Genomic DNA, 27,500 nt, shown 5'->3' with positions numbered 1-27,500 from the left:
GTTAGTGTGGAGTTGGTGTAGAGTTAGTGTGGAGTTAGTGTAAAAATAGTGTGGAGTTAGTGTAGAAATAGTGTGGAGTTAGTGTAGAAATAGTGTGGAGTTAGTGTGGAGTTAGTGTAGAGTTAGTGTGGAGTTAGTGTGGAGTTTGTGCAGAGTTAGTGTGGAGTTTGTGTAGAGTTAGTGTAGAGTTAGTGTGGATTTAGTAGTTATTGTGGAGTTAATGTGGAGTTTGTGTAGAGTTAGTGTGGAGTTAGTGTAGAGTTAGTGTAGAGTTAGTGTGGAGTTAGTGTGGAGTTAGTGTAGAGTTAGTGTGGAGTTAGTGTGGAGTTAGTGTGGAGTTAGTGTAGAGTTAGTGTACAGTTAGTGTAGAGTTAGTCTGGAATTAGTTTAGAGTAGAGTTAGTGTGGAGTTAGTGTAGAGTTAGTGTGGAGTTAGTGTAGAGTTAGTGTGGAGTTAGTGTAGAGTCAGGGTGGAGTTAGTGTAGAAATAGTGTGGAGTTAGTGTGGAGTTTGTGTAGAGTTTGTGTGGAGTTAGTGTGGAGTTAGTGTAGAGTTAGTGTGGAGTTAGTGTGGAGTTTGTGTAGAGTTAGTGTGGCGTTAGTGTGGAGTTAGTGTAGAGTTAGTGTGGAGTTAGTGTGGAGTTAGTGTAGAGTTAGTGTAGAGTTAGTGTACAGTTACTGTGGAGTTTGTGTAGAGTTAGTGTAGAGTTAGTGTGGAGTTAGTGTGGAGTTAGTGTGGAGTTAGTGTAGAGTTAGTGTGGAGTTTGTGTAGAGTTAGTGTGGAGTTAGTGAAGAGTTAGTGTAGAGTTAGTGTAGAGTTAGTGTAGAGTTAGTGTGGAGTTAGTGTAGAGTTAGTGTGGAGTTAGTGTGGAGTTAGTGTGGAGTTAGTGTGGAGTTTGTGTAGAGTTAGTGTGGAGTTTGTGTAGAGTTAGTGTGGAGTTTGTGTAGAGTTAGTGTGGAGTTTGTTCAAGTTCAAGTTCAAGTTTATTTATATAGCACGTTTAAGAACAACCATGATTGACCAAAGTGCTTAACAAAATTCAAGATAAAAAATAAACTAAAATAAAAATACACAAACAATACACAATATACAATAAAAATAAGCAACAATAGGTCAAGATATCAAAGCTCAACTTGAATTGAAAGCCAAGGCATAATAATGGGTCTTAAGCAAGGACTTGAATGTTACAATGGTCCGAGCTTTCCTTACATGAATAGGTAAACTATTCCAGAGGTGTGGAGCAGCCACTGCAAAGGCTCTGTCACCTTTATTCTTCAACCTAGATCTGGGCACATCGAGGAGCAACTGATCACAAGACCTCAGTGCTCTGACAGGTGTATGGAAATGTAAGAGCTCCGTTAAATAAGACGGTGACAACCCATTTAAAATTTTAAAAACCATTAATACAATTTTAAATTCAATCCTGAAACAAACAGGAAGCCAGTGCAGCGTGGCTAAGACTGGTGAAATATGGTCGCGCTTTTTAGTCCCGGTTAGAAGTCGAGCTGCTGCGTTCTGGACTAACTGTAACCGACGAAGGGATGACTGCTCCAATCCAACATACAAAGAATTACAGTAGTCTAAACGGGACATAATAAAAGCATGTATGACTCTTTCAAAGTCTTTGCGTAGCAGGTATTGCTTGACCTTCGCCAGAAGCCTCAGCTGAAAAAAACTGGTTTTAACAACTGAACTAATCTGTTTATCAAATTTAAAAGCATTATCAAAAATCACACCCAGATTCTTGGTAAAAGGTCGAACATGTGATCCTAAAATACCAAGAGCATCTACACAGACATTAAAATGTACCGCACGACCAAACACAACAATTTCAGTCTTATTATCATTTAGTGAGAGAAAGTTCTGATTCAACCAAATTTTTAGTTCACTCAAGCAGTTCAGCAAAGGCTGAAGATTATCCTTCTCATTGTTTTTTACAGGCAAATAAATTTGAACATCATCAGCAAAGCAGTGAAAAGAAATGTTATGTTTTTTAAAAATGGACCCTAATGGCAGCATGTACAAAGAAAAGAGCATAGGTCCCAAAATGAAACCTTGGGGGACCCCACAAGAAAGAGGAGCAACCAATGAAGAGCAATTCCCAAGGTGGACAGCAAAACTCCTATCTGCCAGATATGATTCAAACCATTTAAGGGCTAAGCCCGTAATGCCAACACTTTGTTTGAGCCGGGATAAGAGGATAGAGTGGTTGACGGTGTCAAAGGCAGAGCTCAAGTCTAAGAGCACTAAAACAGCAGATTTTCCTGAATCGACTGCTAAGAGAAGATCGTTATAAACTCTTAGAAGGGCAGTTTCGGTACTGTGGCGGGGTTTAAAACCAGACTGGAATTTTTCGTAAATACTAAATTCATCTAAAAATGATTGAAGTTGATTAAAAACTACCTTCTCCAAAACTTTAGATAAAAATGGAAGTTTAGAAATGGGTCTAAAATTAGACAAAACTGAAGGATCCAAATTTTTCTTTTTAAAAAGTGGTTGCACAACAGCATGTTTAAAAGCAGCTGGAACAACCCCTGAGCAGAGAGAAGCATTAATCATAGATAGAATACTAGGCCCAACAGTGTTAAAAACATCTTTGAATAAGCGAGCAGGGATACTGTCCAGCTGACAGTTTGCCGGACGAAGTTGCTTAACTGCGTCAGAGAGACCATGTAGCGTAACTGGCTCAAACTGCTGGAAGACAGCTGGGCATACTGTGTGAACAGAGGGGTCACTGGTAGAAGTAGGGGATGAAAAACTCTGGCCAGAAATTTTATCTATGAAGTATATCAGGAAGTTTTCACACAACAATGTGGATGGCACAGCACAGACAGTTTCACAAGGGTAAACAAGAGAATTAAACACTTTAAAAAGAACCTGAGGCCTCTGTGTATTATTTGCAACCAGGAGAGATAAAAACTGAGTTTTAGCAGATTTAACCGCTCCCCGGTATTTATGTAATGTGTCCTTTAAAATTTGAAATGAAACTTGGAGTTTGTCCTTTTTCCACTTTCTCTCAGCTGTTCTGCAGGCACGCCTGAGAGATCGGGTATGGTCATTTAACCAAGGTTCTGTTAGTGCTTTAGTGCGTTTAACCCTTAGTGGAGCAACAAAGTCAAGTATATCAATACAAATAGAATTAAAGAGATTAGTGTGTTCATCCACATTGAGATTACAATCTTCAAGATTGTACAGCACTGAGTCTTTAAAGGCAGCAGAAAACTGTGAGGCAGTTAAAGGGTTAATTGCACGCACACTGCGGTCCGAACAGGGGCCAACTACAGTAAATACAACAGGCAGATGATCCGACATACAAGTTTCACAAATTTCACTAATGGCCACATCTAAGCCATAAGACAGCACAAGGTCCAGAGTATGACCTTTTTCATGTGTCGGGCCAGTGACAGACTGCACAAGATTAAAAGAATCAATTAGATTAAGAAAATCCTTAGACAAAGGTCTGGATTCGCAACACACATGTATATTAAAATCACCAACAATTATAAAATGGTCATATTTCAATGCAATCCCAGCCACAAAGTCAGCAAAATTCTGAATAAAATCCTTGTTAAACTTAGGAGGTCTATACACCACCGCACATAGTATGATCGCAGGAAGATTAGTCTCAAACAGCTGCAGCTCAAAGCTAGAGCAACTGTCAAACGGAATCTCCCGACACTGAAAGGTACATTTAAAGAGTTTGTGTAGAGTTAGTGTGGAGTTAGTGAAGAGTTAGTGTGGAGATAGTGTGGAGTTAGTGTAGAGTTAATGTAGAGTTAGTGTAGAGTTAGTGTGGAGTTAGTGTGGAGTTAGTGTGGAGTTAGTGTAGAGTTAGTGTGGAGTTAGTATAGAGTTAGTGTGGAGTAAGTGTAGAGTTAGTGTGAAGTTTGTGTAGAGTTTGTGTAGAGTTAGTGTGGAGTTAGTGAAGAGTTAGTGAAGAGTTAGTGAGGAGATAGTGTGGAGTTAGTGTAGAGTTAGTGTAGAGTTAGTGTGGAGTTAGTGTAGAGTTAGTGTGGAGTTAGTATAGAGTTAGTGTGGAGTAAGTGTAGAGTTAGTGTGGAGTTAGTGTAGAAATAGTGTGGAGTTAGTGTGGAGTTAGTGTAGAGTTAGTGTGGAGTTAGTGTAGAGTTAGTGTAGAGTTAGTGTGGAGTTTGTGCAGAGTTAGTGTGGAGTTTGTGTAGAGTTAGTGTAGAGTTAGTGTGGAGTTAGTAGTTATTGTGGAGTTAATGTGGAGTTTGTGTAGAGTTAGTGTGGAGTTTGTGTAGAGTTAGTGTGGAGTTTGTGTAGAGTTAGTGTAGAGTTAGGGTGGAGTTAGTGTGGAGTTTGTGTAGAGTTAGTGTGGAGTTTGTGTAGAGTTAGTGTGGAGTTTGTGTAGAGTTAGTGTAGAGTTAGGGTGGAGTTAGGGTGGAATTAGTAGTTAGTGTGGAGTTAGTGTAGAGTTAGTGTGGAGTTAGTGTGGAGTTTGTGTAGAGTTAGTGTGGAGTTAGTGTGGAGTTAGTGTGGAGTTAGTGTAGAGTTAGTGTAGAGTTAGTGTAGAGTTAGTGTGGAGTTAGTGCAGAGTTAGTGTGGAGTTTGTGTAGAGTTAGTGTAGAGTTAGTCTGGAGTTAGTAGTTATTGTGGAGTTAATGTGGAGTTTGTGTAGAGTTAGTGTGGAGTTTGTGTAGAGTTAGTGTGGAGTTTGTGTAGAGTTAGTGTAGAGTTAGGGTGGAGTTTGTGTAGAGTTAGTGTGGAGTTTGTGTAGAGTTAGTGTGGAGTTTGTGTAGAGTTAGTGTAGAGTTAGGGTGGAGTTAGGGTGGAGTTAGGGTGGAATTAGTAGTTAGTGTGGAGTTAGTGTAGAGTTAGTGTGGAGTTAGTGTGGAGTTTGTGTAGAGTTAGTGTGGAGTTAGTGTAGAGTTAGTGTAGAGTTAGTGTGGAGTTTGTGCAGAGTTAGTGTGGAGTTTGTGTAGAGTTAGTGTAGAGTTAGTGTGGAGTTAGTAGTTATTGTGGAGTTAATGTGGAGTTTGTGTAGAGTTAGTGTGGAGTTTGTGTAGAGTTAGTGTAGAGTTAGGGTGGAGTTAGTGTGGAGTTAGTGTAGAAATAGTGTGGAGTTAGTGTAGAGTTAGTGTGGAGTTAGTGTAGAGTTAGTGTAGAGTTAGTGTGGAGTTAGTGTGGAGTTAGTGTGGAGTTAGTGTAGAGTTAGTGTAGAGTTAGTGTGGAGTTTGTGTAGAGTTAGTGTGGAGTTTGTATAGAGTTAGTGTGGAGTTAGTGTGGAGTTAGTGTGGAGTTAGTGTGGAGTTTGTGTGGAGTTTGTGTAGAGTTAGTGTCTGACCTTGGTGTGCTGCAGGATGGCTTGAGCTTGAGCTTCTTGAGCCGATATGACGGGACCCAGACGAGCATCACCACCAGACTGAAACTAACACACACACACACACACACACACACACACACACACACACACACACATAGGATTCAAACACAACGCATGATATGATCCGGACCAGACTCACATATGAACCGGTTGACTTTAAAACAATAGTGTATTTGTCAATTCAAACGGCAAGCGAAGTTCCAAAACAAACGTCACGTGATTGACCGACAGTCAGGGACACACACCGGTAACATCAGCAGGTTGCCTGGAGGTCCAGGTATCCCATCAGCCCCTGCAAGTCCTTGACGGCCCTCAGGACCCTGGTGAGAGACAGACAGTGTAAGAGTGTGTGATATCAGCCATCAGCCTGGCGATCATGACGAGTGTGTGTCCGTGTGTCTCACCGGGTCTCCTGGATCTCCGATCGGCCCCGGGGGGCCCATTGGACCGTGTTCACCCGGCGGCCCCTGCGGGAAACAAGCCTGTCACTCACACACACACATGACACATGGTCCACACAGAGAGGGTGTATGGCGGGTGAGGTTACCTCGGCTCCAGGCAGGCCCGGGGGGCCCGTGACCAGAGTCCCCTGTCCCAGCAGCGCCGGCTCTCCCTTCTCCCCCTTCTCTGGGCCGAGGGCCGACTGCAGGACACACTTCATACCGTCACATATCTCCTTCATTTACTCTCAGTCTCACAGTCGAGTTTTTCTCAATGAAAACTATTTCAAAGTTTAAAGATTAGTTTTTAAAACTAGTCATATTTTAGTCATACAGCGTAATGGTTAAACTGATGATCATCATGGTTATTTTGCTCTAAATTGTAATAATCTCGATTACTGAAATCAGTTATTGCTCTTTCACCTACAAGCACAGACCAAGAGAACGTCTGTAGCGTCGACCTGATGGCATTCACTGAAGGATTGGTTAAGGGTGTGTGTGTGATCCTGTGTGATTGCAGTGGCTTTCCTCAGTACTGCCCGGGTGTGAAGATCTGTTAAGGGAGTTTGAGGGGAGCCTATTGTCTCACGGGCTGTTAGAGGATAGATTGTTTGTGTAAACAGAGAAAAGAGCAGGAGATGAAGCACATCCTCGGGGAGGCCAGTGTTTAGAAGCTGTCTCCTAGAACTAAACCCGTTCACACACACCTGTTGTGGTCTGTCCTGTAAAAAGATCTTAATCCATAAAATCAGTTTTGGGTGGACCTGAAGCTCGATTTATTACACACACACACACACACACACACACACACACACACGCTAGATTTATTACAGGTGATTTTTTTCGTCTTAGTTCGTCTTTTCGCAACAATATTGCATGTTAATATAGCCATAGTTAGTGTTTCACGAGTTTACATGTTAATGAAATCAGATGTAATATTATAATGCGTATTTGGCTTGCTGTCCGGGGGGAGGGCTCCGAGCTCAGAATTCGGCCCGACCCAGAGTACTCCCCCCATAACCTTAGAGATCATAGGTAACTATGAGCGGACCCAGCCGAATGTGGGGTGAAGGGGTGGTGGTGGGATGCTGAGAAATTAGTCATGAGACAGGAGGTAAGGGAAGGCTTTATTTATACTGGCTCTTCTTCTTGCGCTGATTGGATGATTACCTGAACATGCTCCTCCCGAACTTTGTTACATAAAACTTCATTTAATGATGTCGATGTTGTTCTGTTGTTTTAGTCATTTTCGTCACATCAGACAGAAGGATGAGAGAGACCCAGAGAGAGAGAGAGAGAGAGAGAGAGAGAGAGAGAGGGAGAGAGAGAGAGAGAGAGAGGAGAGAGAGAGAGAGAGAGAGAGAGAGAGAGAGAGAGAGAGAGAGAGAGAGAGAGAGAGAGAGAGAGAGAGAGAGGGAGAGAGAGAGAGGGAGAGAGAGAGAGGGAGAGAGAGAGAGAGAGAGAGAGAGAGAGAGAGAGAGAGAGAGAGAGAGAGAGAGAGAGAGAAGAGAGAGAGAGAGAGGAGAGAGAGAGAGAGGGAGAGAGAGAGAGAGAGAGAGAGAGAGAGAGAGAGGGAGAGAGAGAGAGAGAGAGAGAGAGAGAGAGAGAGAGAGAGAGAGAGAGGAGAGAGAGAGAGAGAGAGAGAGAGAGAGAGAGAGAGACAGTACCTGTCCACTGAAGAACTGCTCCTGTCTCTCTGCCGGCCGGAAGTCGTACTCGTCGTACTCGTGATACTCAGTGTACTCCTTAAAATACTCCGTCTCGTTCTCAGAGTCCTCGTACTCCACTATCTGACACACACACACACACACACACACACACACACACACACACACACACACACACACACACACACACACACACACACAGCATTAGAACATCACTGTACAACTACTCAGAGCAGATCCTATGTCAAAACCTTCTACATGGCCGTTCACACCAATAATGATAACTAAAGATAGAAAGTATAACTATAGTGATAACCATATTAGCGTCCACACCTTTTAGTATTCTCAGCCATAGTCATTTTTGGATAAGACATATCTGAGGATAGTCGTTATCTCGGAGAAGGCTTCGACTAAGAAGAAGTCCTGACACCGAGGCTATCTGGCTTCTGAGGGTGGCCCCCTCCGGGCAGAGACGGGTTCGAGAATCCGTGTCTCCTCGGCGCCCTCTGGGGGCGACTCTCTGAGGAGGGTCGCAGCGCTGCCAGTTCGGTTATTCCCTGCCGGTTCGCCGTTACAGGGCACCGAAGTGGCTGTTCGACCAGTACCAGAAGCCAGTCTTGAGAGACTGGTCCCCTTAGTAGATTTTCTGGCAGAGTGGAAGCTCATCCCTCAAAGGCTATGACTTGGATCTAGGCTCCACTCCGGGGTCTAGGGTGCTTGCTTCTTAGTGTGCGCAATGACTTCACACAGAACAGGCATTTGTCATATGGCGTAGTGGGTATAGTGTTCCCACAGCGTCTCGACGCAGCTCGAGTTCCCTTGAAAGGGAACATCTCAGGTTCCCTGATACTCCCTGCATGCCTGTGATCGACTTGCTTCGGCCTATCAGAAGCTGGTGCGGTCTGTTGTCAGGTGTGCTTTATAGTCTCCTGGTCGATGACGTCACCCGCCTATGACGTCTCGTCTCTCCATTGGCCTGATTACACATCCGCTTCACGACACACTCACGCGTTCCCACAGCGTCTCCACGCAGCGTCTCGTCTCTCCATTGGCCTGATTACACACGCGCTTCACGACACACTCACGCGGGGCGTTCCCACAGCGTCTCCACGCAGCGTCTCGTCTCTCCATTGGTCTGATTACACACGCGCTTCACGACACACTCACGCGGGGCGTTCCCACAGCGTCTCCACGCAGCGTCTCGTCTCTCCATTGGCCTGATTACACACGCGCTTCACGACACACTCACGCGTTCCCACAGCGTCTCCACGCAGCGTCTCGTCTCTCCATTGGCCTGATTACACACGCGCTTCACGACACACTCACGCGGGGCGTTCCCACAGCGTCTCCACGCAGCGTCTCGTCTCTCCATTGGCCTGATTACACACGCGCTTCACGACACACTCACGCGTTCCCACAGCGTCTCCACGCAGCGTCTCGTCTCTCCATTGGCCTGATTACACACACGCTTCACGACACACTCACGCGGGGCGTTCCCACAGCGTCTCCACGCAGCGTCTCGTCTCTCCATTGGCCTGATTACACACGCGCTTCACGACACACTCACCCGTTCCCACAGCGTCTCCACGCAGCGTCTCGTCTCTCCATTGGCCTGATTACACACGCGCTTCACGACACACTCACGCGGGGCGTTCCCACAGCGTCTCCACGCAGCGTCTCGTCTCTCCATTGGCCTGATTACACACGCGCTTCACGACACACTCACCCGTTCCCACAGCGTCTCCACGCAGCGTCTCGTCTCTCCATTGGCCTGATTACACACACGCTTCACGACACACTCACGCGGGGCGTTCCCACAGCGTCTCCACGCAGCGTCTCGTCTCTCCATTGGCCTGATTACACACGCGCTTCACGACACACTCACGCGGGGCGTTCCCACAGCGTCTCCACGCAGCGTCTCGTCTCTCCATTGGCCTGATTACACACGCGCTTCACGACACACTCACGCGTTCCCACAGCGTCTCCACGCAGCGTCTCGTCTCTCCATTGGCCTGATTACACACGCGCTTCACGACACACTCACGCGTTCCCACAGCGTCTCCACGCAGCGTCTCGTCTCTCCATTGGCCTGATTACACACGCGCTTCACGACACACTCACGCGGGGCGTTCCCACAGCGTCTCCACGCAGCGTCTCGTCTCTCCATTGGCCTGATTACACACGCGCTTCACGACACACTCACCCGTTCCCACAGCGTCTCCACGCAGCGTCTCGTCTCTCCATTGGCCTGATTACACACGCGCTTCACGACACACTCACGCGGGGCGTTCCCACAGCGTCTCCACGCAGCGTCTCGTCTCTCCATTGGCCTGATTACACACGCGCTTCACGACACACTCACCCGTTCCCACAGCGTCTCCACGCAGCGTCTCGTCTCTCCATTGGCCTGATTACACACGCGCTTCACGACACACTCACGCGTTCCCACAGCGTCTCCACGCAGCGTCTCGTCTCTCCATTGGCCTGATTACACACGCGCTTCACGACACACTCACGCGGGGCGTTCCCACAGCGTCTCCACGCAGCGTCTCGTCTCTCCATTGGCCTGATTACACACGCGCTTCACGACACACTCACCCGTTCCCACAGCGTCTCCACGCAGCGTCTCGTCTCTCCATTGGCCTGATTACACACGCGCTTCACGACACACTCACGCGGGGCGTTCCCACAGCGTCTCCACGCAGCGTCTCGTCTCTCCATTGGCCTGATTACACACGCGCTTCACGACACACTCACCCGTTCCCACAGCGTCTCCACGCAGCGTCTCGTCTCTCCATTGGCCTGATTACACACGCGCTTCACGACACACTCACGCGGGGCGTTCCCACAGCGTCTCCACGCAGCGTCTCGTCTCTCCATTGGCCTGATTACACACGCGCTTCACGACACACTCACGCGTTCCCACAGCGTCTCCACGCAGCGTCTCGTCTCTCCATTGGCCTGATTACACACGCGCTTCACGACACACTCACGCGTTCCCACAGCGTCTCCACGCAGCGTCTCGTCTCTCCATTGGCCTGATTACACACGCGCTTCACGACACACTCACGCGGGGCGTTCCCACAGCGTCTCCACGCAGCGTCTCGTCTCTCCATTGGCCTGATTACACACACGCTTCACGACACACTCACGCGGGGCGTTCCCACAGTGTCTCCACGCAGCGTCTCGTCTCTCCATTGGCCTGATTACACACGCGCTTCACGACACACTCACCCGTTCCCACAGCGTCTCCACGCAGCGTCTCGTCTCTCTATTGGCCTGATTACACACGCGCTTCACGACACACTCACGCAGGGCGTTCCCACAGCGTCTCCACGCAGCGTCTCGTCTCTCCATTGGCCTGATTACACACGCGCTTCACGACACACTCACGCGTTCCCACAGCGTCTCCACGCAGCGTCAGTTCCCTCTCAGGGAACCAGAGTTACAGTCGTAACCTGAGACGCTTTCTCATTGTTTGGAAATTATGACATTTATTTTTTGGTGAACTATTCTTTCAATTCTGATTTGGTAATTCTTCTTCTAAAATGCTGCTTTATGCATATTTATTTATAATATAAATACATTTCAATAATTTAAATAAAAGGAAATGAACTTAAAACTTCCATGACTTATGTGAGCATGACTGACTGGCTAGTTATTCACATTAGGATAGAGAAACATACCATTTATATTTTATAATCAGTGAGGAAAGATTTAGGTCCTGATGATATACTGTACGTCACTTGAACTTTTAAGACTATATGAAATTTTAATGGAGGTAAAAGTAACACTAACCAAGTAGATGTAACTGAGTAAAAGTACAAGTTAGGGTTACTTTTATAAACTATTACTCACACACACACACACACACACACACACACCTCGTACTCGGTGGCATTGTCTCCTGCAGTTGATTCAGACAGGTCATTGTAAAGGTCATTGTAAAGGTCATCGTCAAACTCTTCTTCAATTGGTTTCCTCGGCGGCTTCTTGACCTGCGTTACCATGACAACAGACACCATACAAACACACATTAGTAACAACACAAAACTGTCATGATAGAGCGCAACAGTGACGCCCACTTTTATACAGTATTTTTCCATTCATTTTTCTCAAAAAATCTTTCTTAAAACTTCATAATCCATAAAACAAAGCAACCTTTGATTCTTCACAACATTACAAACTCTGATCTAAAGCAAAAAAGTGTTTGAATATTGTGAAGATACAAGACTGTGAATGTACCGGCTTTAGTGAGGGAAAGAACTACAATCCCATGAAGCATTGCAACAGGAGTTCCTCTGGTGCTCTTCGGTCATTTTCGACTGATAAACTTTACATTTCGTATTTTTACTGCAGCCGAACACACTCTCACTGAACGCTCATTACTGAGAGATCAAGCTCACATGCGGAACACAACTTGTTTAGAATTATGGCTTTGATTTTCTCTGTTTTTTTTAAATATATATTTAATATAACAATTTTAAAATAGTATTTTTGCACATTTTTAATAACAATTTTTTTTTTTTAAATCAACTTTTTACAACTTTTTTCACTTCAGCAATAATCTGCCGAGTGTCGTCTTTGAAAAGAGCTCAAACTTCAGTCTGTCGCTTTAAAGCATTCAATATTTACCACAGTTTAATTTGGAAATTAAATTTTCAGGTCTATGCTCAAAAAGTGAATAAATAGATTATAAATACAGCGTAAATATAATTTAGTACCATAAAATCCCCTAAAAATATTAAATATTAAATAAAAAAAACTAAAATATAGTACATTAATTACATTGATAGAAAAAAAAACGATCATTTTTGACTGACACGCGAACAACACCAGAGGGTTAAAAGGTGATTACCTAAAAAATAAGCAGATATGATGAGGGTTAATGCTTCAACAAAAGCAAATACCATTGATTAACACTCTCTTAGCTCGTCTTTATAACGCTTGATGAGTTATTGAGTTATTTATGAGCTGTAAATCAGACGTACAGTGGCTTTAGGGTGTATAATATAAACACTGGCTCCAGTCCCTGACAACATGTTCAACACTGCTCTCCAAACCCAGCCAAAGTCCAGACGAGAGCATCAGAGACAGAGCTGGCGGTGTTTCACTCATTATCTATGCAGAAACACTGCTGAATATGCATGAGCTGTGCTGTGGGCGGGGCTACCTCCACGGGGTCCAGTGATAGGCTGTTGTACAGGAGGGCGGAGTCACAGTCAGGAATGTGTGTGTGGCAGTAATCAGCAGCAGCTCTGGGGTCTGGAGAGATTAACAGCTGCTGAATCTCACCCTGAAACACACACACACACACACACAAACACACACACACACACACACACACACACACACACATCAACGATCTGATAAACGACGTCTGCTGATGATGCTGAGACAGATTAACCCTCCTCTCGGGTCTCGGGTTGATCTGACCTGCACTGGATTTTAAATGTTTAAAACACTAAATAAACTTGAGATTTTGTGTGTTTTTTTCTCATTTAGAGTCAAGAATATGCATGCAAAATTTATCAATTTTGTGTTTTGGAAAGGCTGGATACACGGATGGTGTTTAGTGTCCATGTGAAATCAACCCTTTAAAAACCAGGCAATAAAACAGAAAGCCTTTCAAAGACTAAAATATTAAATACACCAGAACTTATGAAATTTAAGACTTAAGTCACAAAAGTCTGTAAAAGTATGTTTTTGGTTGTTAGTTTTTGGGATCTCAATTATTAAGACTGAAAAAAACATTTTATCCTCACAAGAGTTCGAGAAGCAGACAAAACAAGAAGGCGGAGGATATTTACACTCATTACAAATAATGTTAGATACTAATTTTACACTTTTATACTTTTTATTGTGTTAAACTGACCCCTAACACAAAGGGTAAGACTTTTTTTTAACACATTAGAAATCCATAATTTCTCATATTTCATATTTTTTGCGACTTATTGTCACTTATTTTTTCATAAGTGTCTGATAAGTTACAGTGCTTATCAGACACTTATGAAAATAGGCCGATTATTATATAGAATATAACTCAATTTAACACAGTTCTGTCTTAATGTCTTTACTTTCATGCAGCATCACTCAACAATAAACATAGGAACTTTTTTGTTTGTTAAAAATACCTTTTTTATGTTTACAGTTTGCTATTACAAAACTAGTGAATGCTTTCAATCCAGAAAAATATTTTACATGTAAAAATGAGAAATATGTGAAAATTGTGGATAAATACACACATATATAAATACAAATATATAGACTAACGTTCAAAAATTTGGGGTCAGTGAGATAAACAAAAAAGAAAAGAAATTAACACTTTTATTCATCAAGGACGCATTAAATCGATCACAAGTTACAGTAAACATTGATAATGTTACAAAAGATTCTGTTTCTAATAAATGCTGTTCTTTTGAACTTTCTATTCATCAAAGAATCCTGCAAAATAGAATGTACAACGGTTTCCAAATAAAATTATTAATCAAAGACGCATGTGACGCTGAAGACTGGAGTAATGCTGGAATTCAGCTTTGATCACAGGAATACATTACACTTTACTATATATTCACATAGAAAACAGCTGATTTACACTGGAGTAATATTTCACTGTATTTTACTGTATTTTTGATCAAATAAACTTAGCTTTGAGCAGAAGAGACAGTAAAAGAGCAGACTCTTGAACAGTAGTGTGTCCATGAGGCTCTCCATTCGCTGCTCTTGATCATGTGACCTCACTGACCCCGTCTGTGATCAATCCTCACCTCAAACACTTCTTCATCCAGAAGCCTCGTCCCGAACACTGTCACTCCCTCTGTGCTGACCCTGGGCCCCGGCCCTCGAGGGAGGTCAAGGGTCGCCACCTTCTGACAGTCCAGGTACAGCGTGACCTTCTGACCCTCCACGCTGTAGGCCACTCGGTGCCACCTGTAGGTCACAGTTCATCTCACATCTCCATACAACAACTTATGACCATCCTCTCATCGTGTCATCCTCCTTCAGACATGCATGACTTTCTTTCTTCTGGGAAACACAAATAAGTTTTTTTCTGAACTGAACTGAATCAACACTGAACTGAATCAACACTGAACTGAATCAACATTGAACTGAATCAACACTGAACTGAATCAACACTGAACTGAATCAACACTGAACTGAATCAACACTGAACTGAAACACTGAACTGAATCAACACTGAACTGAAACACTGAACTGAATCAACACTGAACTGAACTGAACTGAATCAACACTGAACTGAATCAACACTGAACTGAATCAACACTGAACTCATCTGATCTGAATAATGACTCTATTGTCTTTTTAGAGCTGCTTTACAGCTGAAATTGAATTCGTTTGATATCTGATTATTTTTACAACATTAATAGTTATTTTCCTGTTTATTACCGTGAAGCTCCTTTGAATCATACATATTGTATAAAGCGCAATAGAAATATAGCAGACTTGACTTGAGATGTTCACAGATGTTAGTTTGAGTTCGTTCCACACAAAGCATCATATGAATTCAGAAGAGTCATATTTACCACCTTTATGATTCTTTAATGGCATTTTGAAGTTGCCATTTCATTATATGGCAAAGAATGGATCAGATATTCTTAAAAAAATCATCTTTTGTGATTCACAGAAGAAAAAAAAGTCAAATAATTATGAATATTCACATTACTTACATATAACATCCAATTACAAAACTTGTGTCCTGTTCTAACTAGCTGTAGATTCAGATTCACTGAAAAAAATGATTGATGTTCTTCCTCAGTATTTCTGCCTTGCTTTCCAGCACAAATATCTAAACATTCTTAAATCAAGATAAATTTACTGGGTACCACCTGATGATATCTGGCTGAAAGCTACGGTTACCTTAAGGGGTAATCGATGAAAGCACCCAACAGGTGTATTCCACAATGTAAAGTCTGGTTGGCCAGTGGCATCCAGGAAAGACTGGGTGTCAACCCAGAAAGATTGGTGGCGCTGGAGAGACAGCTGACCTCCAGGAAAGACTGGCGCAGGTACACCAGGCTCGTACCCTTGTGTGCAGCACTCGCAAGAGGACACCACTCAAGCTGCGAATGATCAAGATAAGTAATACCCCCAGAGTCCCCCGAGAGGGGGAAGGATGAGAGACTCGGGACAGTCACACTGGTAATGGCTAGGATAGGAAATATGACTACAAGACAAACATCTTTGACTGGACAGGATCTCATAACAAGATGCCATTGCGGCAAAGTTTGCAAAAACATCAGAGGGCTCAAGATAGCCAAGAGCAAGTCCAGGTGTGGAGCATCAGTGACTCAAGTGCAACGCACGGATCTAATGTCCCACAGAGCTGAAGATCTCTTCGCACTCGAGTCGCCCCAGCACCAGCGACACAGTCAAGTGAGCCCCTCTCCAGTCTCCCCTATCCATTCGTTGAGGAAAGAGAGGATCAAATGGCCAAAAGCATCAGACAACACCACATGGACACAGTTCGACGATGACCTAGATGGCATCCTAGATGCCGCTCTAATGGGTCCAGTCCACAGGAAAATCGACTCGCTCACAACCATCACATACAACCCTGCCAAAGAACGATTTGGCCCAATCAAGCAGAGAGAAAAGCCCCAACCACCTCGGCATAAGGGATAACCTGCGGCCCCGTCCTGGAGTCAGGCATCATTCAGCCGGTTCTGCAGGGTTTCATGGACGACCTAACAGTAACAACTGTGAAGCATGTCCAAGCGAGATGGGTACTGGAAACCCTGGACAAAGTAGCCGCTTGGGCAAGGTTGTCATTCAAGGCCAGGAAGTCCAGAAGGAGTGATCAGGAAGGGCCGAGTCACGAGTAAGTTTAGTCTCCAAGTTCAAGGCAAGGTCATTCCATCCATTGAGGACAGCCCTATAAAGTGCTTGGGAAAGTGGTTCAATGCATCACTGAAAGATGGTGGCAATGTTGCAGACGCTGTCAGACCGAAGAATGGTTGAAGAAGATCGACAGGTCCGGACTCCGGACTCTTCTTTGGGCCTCTGCACCCGTTCAGGACCCTCTGTCATCTGTCGTGGAAGGGTTCAAGGTGGCAAAATACAGAGTCGCGCTAAGTCTGAGAGATTCCAAAGACGTCCGGGTAAAGCAAGCAGGCATCACAACAAGATCAAGCCGTAAATGGGCCATTAATGTAGCCATTGAACAGGCTGAAAGCTTGCTGAAGTTGCGTGACATCATTGGTAATCCCTGCATAGGACGTCAAGGCCTGGGGTCACCACATTCCCAAAAGTTTGGGAATGCAAGCAAAACGACCAAGCAAGGCATGGTCCAGTCAGAGATCCGAGCTCAAGAGGATCCGAGCGTTTGTCTAGAGCAGTGGAACAAGCATCCCAGGGAGCGTGGACAAACTGGGATCTGTCCAAGCGTAAGATCACATGAGCAGAGTTGTGGCGACTGGAGCCCTACCGCATCTCCTTTCTCCATATACGACACCCTTCCTTCACCGCCTAACTTGCACAAATTGGGGCTGAGGGACGACCCGTGCTGCAAGCTCTGTGGTCAAAAGGGGACACTGGCACACATATTGTCAGGGTGCAAAACATCTTTAACCCAAGGTCGATATAGGTGGCGCCACGACAAGCTGCTTCGGTCCCTCGCCGACACACTTGAGCAAGAGACGTGCAAGAAGAGGCCAGGTCTCACAGACGAGAGGAAAACTATCACCTTCATCAAGGAGGGAGCCAGACCCTTCACATCCAGGGCATCAGCAAAATCCAAAATCCGAGCTCTTGGGAAATGAGAGTCGTTGTCAGAAGGATGCTGTAGTTCCTGGAGGTGGTCCACACAGCTCTTCGCCCAGACATCGTCCTGTGGTCAGCCAAAGGCCGTAAAATCCTCCTAATCGAGCTGACCGGGTCCATGGGAGGAGGGCTGTGAGGAAGGCCTTGGAATATCAGCCTTTGATCCATGTGCAAAGACAAGGGATGGAAGGCATGGCTTTTCCCTGTGGAGGTGGGGTGAAGAGGCTTTCGGCTGCTGTCAGCTTTAGGTAAGGACGAGAGAGCAAGAAGCTGCTCGTAGGATGGGAGAAGAGGCTGAACGAGCTTCATGCTGGATGTGGAGTAAGAGAGAGGAACAGCTGGAAGCCAGGAGCAGATGGGCAGGGATTTGGCCACCACTGCCGACCCACCAACTGGAGAGTGTTGTGGTTAAGGGTCGAAACACTCAAGGAAGGTTGGGTACCACCTGATGATATCAGCTTCTGGCTAAGAGCTACGGTTGCTTAAGGGGTAATCGATGAAAGCACCCAACAGGTGTATTCCACAAAATAATGGAGAAGAAGCAAAATTTTTCAGGTGTGATTGAATTTATTCAGCTACTAAAAGTGTTTGATGACAGAAGAGCTGCTGAGATCAAGCTGGTCATGTGACCTCAGGATGAGCCTGTGATGATGAACGATGATGTGATGTCACTCACTTGCCGTCCGCCAGGTTGATCTTCTTGAATGTGGGGTAGAGGTCAGGCGTGGGCTGGCCGTTCTGGTCCTCGTAGAGGAAGACGGGTGAGCGTCCAAGCTCCAGTCCGAGCTGTTGAACTCCCTCACTGTCATACACCGACAGCAGGAAACACTGAGCGCCACGCCGAGCCCGAACCGTCACCAGAACCGAGAAATCCTCCGGGAACACGGCGTCTGAACACACAAATACCACAAATACAGTGAAAGATTATTCCAGTGTAAATCAGCTGTTTTCTATGTGAATATAAGTGTAATTTATTCCTGTGATCAAAGCTGTATTTGCAGCATCATTACTCCAGTCTTCAGTGTCACATGATCCTTCAGAAATCACTCTAATATGATGATCTGATGCTCGAGAAACATTTATGATTATAATAATATCAATGTTGAAAACAGTTAATGTTTTTCTGGAAAAGGTGATATATTTTATTTATCAGGATTCTTTGATGAATAGAAAGTTCTAAAGAACAGCATTTATTTGAAATATAATCTTTTTTTAACATTATAAATGTCTTTACTGTCGATCGATTTAATGCATCCTTGATGAATAAAAGTATTGATTTCAATAATCTTATTGATATATTTTTATATATATATTTTTAAAAAACTGTATAAATAAAGCAAAAAAAGTTTTTTTGTCAGGGTTAGTGTGTGTATGTGTGTGTGTGCGTGTGTGTTTGTGCGTGCGTGAGTGTGTGTGTGTGTGTATGTGTGTGTTACATACCTGGGAAAAGCTGATTGGTCGGAACACTGACTTGGATTTTCTTCTCAATCTTATAAGCGAGGTCCGCCTCCTCGGAGCCCCGCCTACTGGTGCAAAGCCCCGCCTCCAGGGACACGCCCTCCATGGAGTCTGACAGCTCCAGGACCTTCAGCACATCGATGGGTTCGGCTGCTGGAGACACGACACTTCAGTTACTTTAATAAAGTCTAATGAACAGCCTCACATCTGTCTGTCTGTCTCGACACACTGACACTGATGACTGACAGCAGGGGAAAGCCGATCGCGACTGTGTGTGTGTGTGTGTGTGTGTGAAGGTATCTACATGCAGGTCTGGACTGGTCATGTGTCTCTTCACATGTGTAATACCTGCATCTGTGGCACACACACTCAAACACACACACTCAAACACACATACACACACACACACACACAGAAACATCTCTCATCTCTCAGCACAAAATCTTAACTCATTTGGAAAGACTTTCACAACAACCTATAGATCAAAGACACAACAGCAGCTGCAGGGGAGTGTGTGTGTGTGTGTGTGTGTGTGTGTGTCTGGGAGCCAGATGTGAATGACGACACAAGGGTGAATTAAGAAATGCAGTCCAGACTCTCAGACATTTTACATTTGTCTTTTTATGAAGGGCTTCTTTCTCACACACACACACACACACACACACACACACACACACACACACACACACACACACACACACACACACACACACACACACACACACACACACACACACACACACACACACACACACACACACACACACACACACACGCACACGCACACGCACACGCACACGCACACGCACACGCACAGTAAACTGAACTAAAGGTTGTAAGACAGGTGCGTTTGCAGCGTTACTAAAAGTGTCTGTAAACTCCTGTGACCCCGATGACCTTCACCTTTGACCTTTCACTTTCTCTCCTGACTCAGTTTCAGACTCTCTCTGTTTAGGCAGTTTCAGAGTCACGGTAATTTCCCACTTCAACACTCAATAAGACGAAGATCTTCAGCGTTTCCTGGAGTTGGACAGTCGGCACAGCAAGCAATCATTTACGAGGAGAGTCTTCATAAGAAAGCCATTCATCGTTTGTAATGACTCGAGGGTGAACGCACGAGGAAAGAACACTTACAAGTTACAGCTGTAGGAAAACCGTGGTAAATCGTTCTTAGAGCGTTTTGCTAATGATCAACTGTGTAGTGGTGAAAACAAGTTTCTTGTCCACTGTGGGAGATGCTGATGCTATGGTTCTAACGCGTGCAAAGTACCATGAATAGATCCAGAGAGGCGTGTTGATGTTCCAAACAAATAACTGAAGTTTATTAAATCAAAAATAAAGATGCATTGTAACATAAAACAAAACAAACAACTTTTAGGCCGCTTGCAGGTTTGTTGCACCATGCCACCCTAGCTCCATGTGCACGGTCAAAAGACTGTGTGCTCTTGCACCAGCGCCCCCTTCCTGTCAGGGGTGGCCTATCCTTTATACAACTTTTCCCCTCTCACCTATAGAGGGCACACACTCAGGGAAATAAACAATTAATAATACAACAACATTCTGATATTTAAATTAACAAATTTATCAAAATTAAATAAGGTGGTAAGTATGGCTCCTACACCCGGCCCCTAATTGAGCGTTTAAGCAACAATTACAATACATTAAATGTAAATGGAGCCAAATGAGTCTATACAAGAAAATGAATACTCATTCTTTAATCATTCAGTCATCACTACTATGCTTCAGATCTAATTTTCTGCATCTTCCAATAGCAGGCAAAGTTTGGTAATGGGTCTTTCCAAGAATCCAGTCTTTGTCTTAAGTTTAACAGTTCTTATGAGTCCTTTGGAATCAGGAAAAACTTCTGTTACTCTTCCAATAGGCCACGATCCACGAGGTGCTGAACTGTCCACGACTAGCACAATATCTCCTTTCTGCAATCCTCTTTTTGCAGTAAACCATTTCTGTCGTTCCTGTAGTAATGGTAAGTATTCTTGGGACCATCTCTTCCAAAACAGGTCTGACAAATATTGTACTTGCCTCCACCGACGTCTGCTGTATACGTCTGAACTTTGAAACAATCCAGGAGGCAATGCAGGGCTAGACTTTAACAGAAGAATGTGATTTGGTGTCAAAGGTTCCAGATCATGATGGTCATCAGACAATGTGGTAATGGGACGACTATTCAGAATTGCTTCAATCTCACAAAAGTGTGTTTGTAGTCCTTCATCATCGAGGGTGTGTTGTTGTAAAATAGAGCATAAGATCTGCCTCACCATTCGAATGAGTCTCTCCCATACTCCCCCATGATGTGAGGCTGCTGGAGGATTAAACGTCCACTGAATTCCTTTCTGGAGCATTGCCTTCTGGATTCGGCTTTTGTTCCATTCTGAAAGTGAATTATGTAACTCTCTTTTTGCACCAACCAGGTTAGTTCCGTTATCAGAGCGAATATGCAGTACTTGGCCCCTTCTGGCTATGAATCTTCTTAAAGCGTCAATGCAGGAATCTGTGTTCAGTGAGTGAGCCATTTCTAGGTGAACTGCCCTGCTTGTCATGCAAGTGAAAATAACCCCATATCTCTTTACCTGACTTCTTCCTCTTTTTGTCATGAAAGGTCCAAAGTAGTCAACGCCAACATTGCTGAAAGGTGGAAGATCAGCTTGTAGTCTTTCCTTTGGTAAATCTGCCATCTTTTGCTCTCCAATCTTTCCTCTTACACGCTTGCATACAACACATTTAGACAAAACTTTACGGGCTGCAGAATTGGCATTTATAATCCAATATTTCTTTCTCAGGTGTGAGAGAACATGATTTCTGCCAGCATGTCCGAGCTGTTCGTGTATGTGTTGAAGGATAAGTGTGGAGATGTGAACATCTTTTGGAAGTATTATAGGTCGCTTGGTCTCCTCAGGCATTGCAGACTTGTCCAACCTTCCTCCAACCCTCAAAACTCCATCGTCCATCACAGGATCTAGCTTGTACAGGCTGCTGAATCTATTCAAGCGCTTTCCAGCAGGTGATGTCTTTCCAATTCTTGACATTTCCTCTGCATACCTTTGTTTCTGCCAAAACTCAACAATGGCCTTTTCTGCTTTCAAGAGATCATCCAAGCCTATGGATTGTCCACAAAGTGATGTCTTGAATATTTTCATTTCATTACATACATTGTTTTGGCTCTGAGTGTCCTTATTCACGCAGGTGGCCTGTATCTCTTTTCTTTTTGCAATAAGCAAGCGAAGGATATTCTTGAACTTCAAGAACCATGCTACTGCCAACTTTAGCTTTGTCCAAGTTGAGAAATAGTTAAGCAGTTGGCTGGTAGGATTTTCATTCTCTTTAATGACAGTACTATAAACAGTGGTGTTCCTTTTAACTTCAAGGTCATCGAGAGAGAGAGACATGGGTCCCAGGGACTCTTTAGGCCATTCCTCTTCTTTCTTCCATAGAAAGTCTGGTCCATGGATCCACTCTTTGCACTTCACCAATGTGCTGGCACTAACCCCTCTTGATGCTAGGTCAGCTGGGTTCTGCTTTGTTCTGATGAATTTCCACTGTTTTACATCTGTGTTTCCTCTAATAACAGAGATCCTATTAGCTACAAATGTGCGGAATCTTGCATTCTCATTTGCAACGTATTTCAGCACTGACTGACTATCAGTCCAAAATGTTGAGCCTTTGAGATCTAGCTCCAAAGCTTTCCTTACCATAATGTCGACTCTGACTGCTAGCACTGCAGCTGTAAGTTCTAGACGTGGAATTGTGACGTGCTTAAGTGGGGCCACTCTGGCTTTCCCCAACATGAAAGACACATGTACAGTGTGCATATCATCAGTCAGTCTCAAGTAACTCACTATGCCGTATCCTTGTTCACTAGCATCAGAGAAATGATGCAGCTCTGCTTGCTTCAGCATTCCAAAACCAGTTGGCTTTACACAGCGTGCCACTCTGAAATCTTCTATCTCGTCAAGATCCTTTATCCACTTTGTCCACTTATCCACTGCAGCCTGTGGTATTTCCTCATCCCAACCACATTTACTCCTACAGAGGTCTTGGATAAGCAATTTGGCAGGTAGAGTAAAGGGACTCAAAAATCCAAGTGGATCATAGATGGAGCTCACAACTGATAGCAAGTTTCTTCGGGTGTGGGATTTGCACTTGACAGTGATATTGAACTTAAACACATCATTCTCCACGCACCACAACAATCCAAGAGCTCTTTCAGTGGGAAGCTTTTCCCTGTCGAGATCCACTTCCCTTACATTCTGAGCTCTGTCTTCCTTTGGAATATGTGCAAGAACAGTACGACTGTTACTCACCCATTTTGTGAGGTGGAATCCTCCTGTTTGACAGAGAGATGTTAGATCTTTCACCAATTCTACTGCTTCATGCTCTGTTGGAAGGGACTTCAAGCAATCATCTACATAGAAGTTGTTCTCAACCGTGTTTATCACCTCAGTTCGAAAACATTCTTTGTTGTCTTTGGCTGTTTGCCTCAGAGCAAAGTTTGCACAGCTGGGGGATGAGACTGCCCCAAATAGATGTACCATCATTCGATGTTCCACAGCAGGCATGCTGACATCACCACTTGGCCACCAGAGGAATCGCAAGAAGTCAACATCTGATCTTGACACTCTGACCTGATGGAACATTGCTTTGATATCAGTCATAACTGCTACAGATTCTTGGCGAAATCTGGTCAAAACATCAAAAAGTGTACTGGTCAAATCAGGACCCTGAAGAAGTTCTGAGTTGAGGGATTTACCTTGAAAAGTAACAGCACAGTCAAAGACCACCCTTATGGTCTGTTTTTGAGGATGGTATACACCATGATGTGGGATGTACCACAATTTACCATCTGATCTTTTCAGCTCTTGTTGCGGCACCACTTCAGCATAGCCCTTTTTTATGACTTCTGTTAGAAATTCAGTATATTCGGTTTTGAATTTTTCATTCCTCTTGAACTTTCTTTTCAAACTTTGAAGTCGCTGTTCTGCCACTTGGTAATTGTTAGGCAACACTGTGTCGTCCTTCCTAAAAGGTAGATTAAGAGTGTAATGTCCATTTTTTAATTTTATTGACTGTTCTGCAATCTTGATGAATCTTTTGTCTTCTATAGACATTTCAGCCTTCTCTTCACATGAACGCTCATTAAAATCATGGTTGTATTGTTGCATCAACATTTCTTCCAAGTTCAAGATAGAAATTCTGTTAACAACACCACCATCACAACTGTTCCTGTTTGCTGTGTTTTTGCCTTGTAAAGGACCATTAATAACCCATCCTAGTAGGGTCTTAACTGCATATGGCCCATCCCCTTGGCTATTAAGGATTTCCCAAGGTTCAATGGCTTTGGGAGCATTGCTTCCAATCAACAACTCCACCTTGGCTGGAATCCTAGGAAACTGTACCTGACTCAGGTATGGCCATTTAGATAGTTCTTCCTTTGTGGGAATGTTACAGGTGTCAACAGGCATGATCTTTTGGGTGTATACTTCTGGCAGGTGGATGAAGTTACTTTCTTCCAGTGAAGACACTTCCAACCCACTGACAATGTACGAGGGCACAGACTTATCCTGGCTCATTGTTCGAAGAAGAATATTGGTCTTTCTTCCAGTAATGTTGAGTTTCCTCATAAGATCCTCTGTGCAGAAGCTTGCCGAGCTACCAGGATCAAGAAAGGCATATGTGTGCAGAATCTTACTTCCTTTTGAGCTTTTAACCTGTACTGGTACAATCGACAACAAACACTCTGTGTAAAACTGCATGTTTCTGACTCCAGCATGCTTACCATCTTGAAGGGAGACCTGTGTGCTACTCACAGGTGTTTTCTTCAGTTGTTTTGATGATTCCAATGCTTTAATGTGTAACACACTTGGATGCTGTTTGTTGCATATGGAGCAGTTCAGATGCTGTGTGCAGTCTTTACTTATATGTCCTCCTTTGGTTAAACACCCAAAACAGATTCCATTCTGTCTTATAAAGTTTATCTTTTCTCTGTGCGGCTGCTTTTCAAACTGCAAGCATGACATCAAATCATGTCCATTGTTACAGTAGAGACATGAAATTGGCTGTGAATCCTTAGATGTGGTCTGTGGTGAGTTCACATGCACATTGGTAGCAAAACTGCCTTTGGATTTGGGCTTCACTAGCACTTTGGGCTTTCCTTTACTTGGGCTTGAGTCTTGGATATCACCAAATATTGGGTCTGAGACAATGTTAGCTTGTTTTTCAATGAAGCTGACGAGATCTACCATCTTTACCTTGTTCCTCTGTTCTTGCAACTCAAATGCCTTTGTGCGCCACCTCTCTCTGAGCTTATATGGGAGCTTGAAAGCAATACACCTCATATTGGAGACTGTGTCCAGTTCTTCCATGAACTTCAAGTCTTCCATACTATTGCAGCAGCTTCTAAGACACAATGCGAAGGCCTGTAAAGCCTTTGGATCTTCTGGCTTGATTGAAGGCCAAGAAAGAGCTTTCTCAATATAAGCACATGAAATCCTATATGCATTACCAAAGTGTTCTTTTAATAGCTGCTTTGCCTTTTGGTAACCTTGGTTCGGTGACATGTGTTGGCAACTTCTTACCAGCTCCTGTGGTAGTCCCCTTGTGTACTGAATGAGAAAATGCAGCCTGTCTGCATTATCATCTGTTTTAGTTTCAATGATGTGCTCAAAAGAATGAAGGAATGACCTGTACTGCAGAATATCTCCACTAAACATTGGAATTTCCCCTCTTGGTAAGGTGGAAAGAAGTTGTTGTTTCACAAGCATGTCTGTCAAGTTGTTTTGTTTTTGAAGAATTTTAGCAAGATCAGGCCCTTGAATGACATTAGATGAAGATGATTCTCTACTTTCTAGAGGTCTTGCTTGAGCTGTATGAGAGATTTGTGCAGGGAGTTTGGAGTCAGTCTTCATGGTGGTGGGTTGTTGAATTGCATTGCTGTTCTGAGGAAAAGAATGTCTTGTAGTCTGAGTTGGTGCTGTAGAGAGTTCATGAAGTGTCTCTTTTGGGCGCACATCTTGTTGCACTGGAGTTTTATCCAACATCTCCTTACAATACACATTCATGGCATCATCTTCAACAGCATTTCCATTGGTTATTGAGGTCTCAGCATACTTGAGATACTCGATTTTTGCGGTGTTGGCTGCAATTTCAGCTTGAACTTCCCACACCTCCTTCATCTTTCTAAGTTCTTCTTCTTTCTTCTCTATAGCATGTTTTTGTTGCAGTGTATTGGCTTTGGCAAGTAAAGCTGCCCTCTCTGCCTCTGCACAGATACGAGCTGAGGCTGATGTTAACACACTTGATCTGCTTAAATTTGATCTGCTAGATCTGCCAGATCTACTGCTACGCACAGACAAGACAACTGAAGTGTTATCATCATCATCATTTAGCTGGTCAGTCACTTTTAGAGCAGAAGAAACTGGAGTACTAGTTTGAAAGTCTGATTCTTCTTGAATATTAGACATCCACTTCTCAACAGTAGAAACAAACATATCAACTTGTTTCATTCTTGGTTCATACCAGGTTTTCAGGTCTTCAACTTTATCCTCTTCACTTAACATTTGTACATATGATTCTTGAAGAGACTTGAATTCAACAAACATTTCATTGAACTTCATCATGTTTCCCTTTACTTCTTCAAGATATTCAGCATCAGTCATCAAAGAGTTAACAATATTAATTCGTCTTGTAAGGTGTGCCATCTTGCCTGCTCTAGAGGCTTTCAAACGAGCAGCAACCTCATTCAAATCTCTTTGAGCTGAGTTTGGGGATTGTTCTAGATAAGACTTGTCCTCCATTTTGTCTCAATCAAGCAAATATCATCTTTCCAAAGACACAAACTTTTCAAATTTCCTTTGATTCCTCTTTAAAATGGCATGCATCAAGACCTTTGAACTCTTCATCAAATTAATCCTTTCATCCACAGTTTGCAGCATCAAACTTGAGTTTTTCCAGTAACATTCAAATTTAACTCAGCACTTTGGTTCCGCAAGCACATACCTCTTTGAGAAGTTTCTTTTGTTCTCTGCTTCCAATGCCATGCGGTCTTCAAACAGTCCATCCACTCCGTTCAGGTTTATGGATAATCCTCCTTTTCTCAAACATATTCCATTTTCAAAGCCAGTCTTTTGACAATTTGTAGTGGTGAAAACAAGTTTCTTGTCCACTGTGGGAGATGCTGATGCTATGGTTCTAACGCGTGCAAAGTACCATGAATAGATCCAGAGAGGCGTGTTGATGTTCCAAACAAATAACTGAAGTTTATTAAATCAAAAATAAAGATGCATTGTAACATAAAACAAAACAAACAACTTTTAGGCCGCTTGCAGGTTTGTTGCACCATGCCACCCTAGCTCCATGTGCACGGTCAAAAGACTGTGTGCTCTTGCACCAGCGCCCCCTTCCTGTCAGGGGTGGCCTATCCTTTATACAACTTTTCCCCTCTCACCTATAGAGGGCACACACTCAGGGAAATAAACAATTAATAATACAACAACATTCTGATATTTAAATTAACAAATTTATCAAAATTAAATAAGGTGGTAAGTATGGCTCCTACAAACTGGATTTAAAATACCTAGTTTACTTTTGAATGTTCTCGAAACATTCTGAAACAAGATCCCAGAGGAATGTCCAACTAAAACGCTTCAGATCTTCCATGAACACATAACATATCCATATAACAATGTTTTCATGCTAACTTTTGAGAACATTATTAAAGACCTCTGAATGAACACTATATTAACATTACTTGAGAACCTTGAGGGAACATTTCATGTTAGTTTTGACTGCATCCACA

At 43.7% G+C, this 27,500-nt stretch overlaps 1 protein-coding gene across 1 annotated transcript in view; it reads right to left on the bottom strand.

The window, feature by feature from the left end:
- Positions 1–27,500, bottom strand: part of col5a3b (collagen, type V, alpha 3b) — a 67,235-nt gene that overhangs the window by 30,527 nt on the left and 9,208 nt on the right. The window contains exons 2-11 of the mRNA XM_056236757.1: positions 18,674–18,844; positions 17,910–18,123; positions 14,221–14,383; positions 12,627–12,749; positions 11,338–11,451; positions 7,454–7,576; positions 5,894–5,989; positions 5,751–5,813; positions 5,592–5,666; positions 5,308–5,391 (exon numbers count right to left, since the gene is read on the bottom strand). Of these exons, the coding sequence (XP_056092732.1) occupies positions 5,308–5,391; positions 5,592–5,666; positions 5,751–5,813; positions 5,894–5,989; positions 7,454–7,576; positions 11,338–11,451; positions 12,627–12,749; positions 14,221–14,383; positions 17,910–18,123; positions 18,674–18,844 (1,226 nt within the window). The remainder of the gene's footprint in view (positions 1–5,307; positions 5,392–5,591; positions 5,667–5,750; positions 5,814–5,893; positions 5,990–7,453; positions 7,577–11,337; positions 11,452–12,626; positions 12,750–14,220; positions 14,384–17,909; positions 18,124–18,673; positions 18,845–27,500) is intronic.

Source organism: Rhinichthys klamathensis, unplaced genomic scaffold, assembly GCF_029890125.1.
Source record: "Rhinichthys klamathensis goyatoka isolate OS25496 unplaced genomic scaffold, OSU_Roscu_1.1 h1tg000463l_1, whole genome shotgun sequence".
In the NCBI taxonomy this organism is placed as follows: domain Eukaryota; kingdom Metazoa; phylum Chordata; class Actinopteri; order Cypriniformes; family Leuciscidae; genus Rhinichthys; species Rhinichthys klamathensis.
Note: the sequence above shows the minus strand (reverse complement) of the source record. Positions and strands in the feature narration are given on the sequence as shown.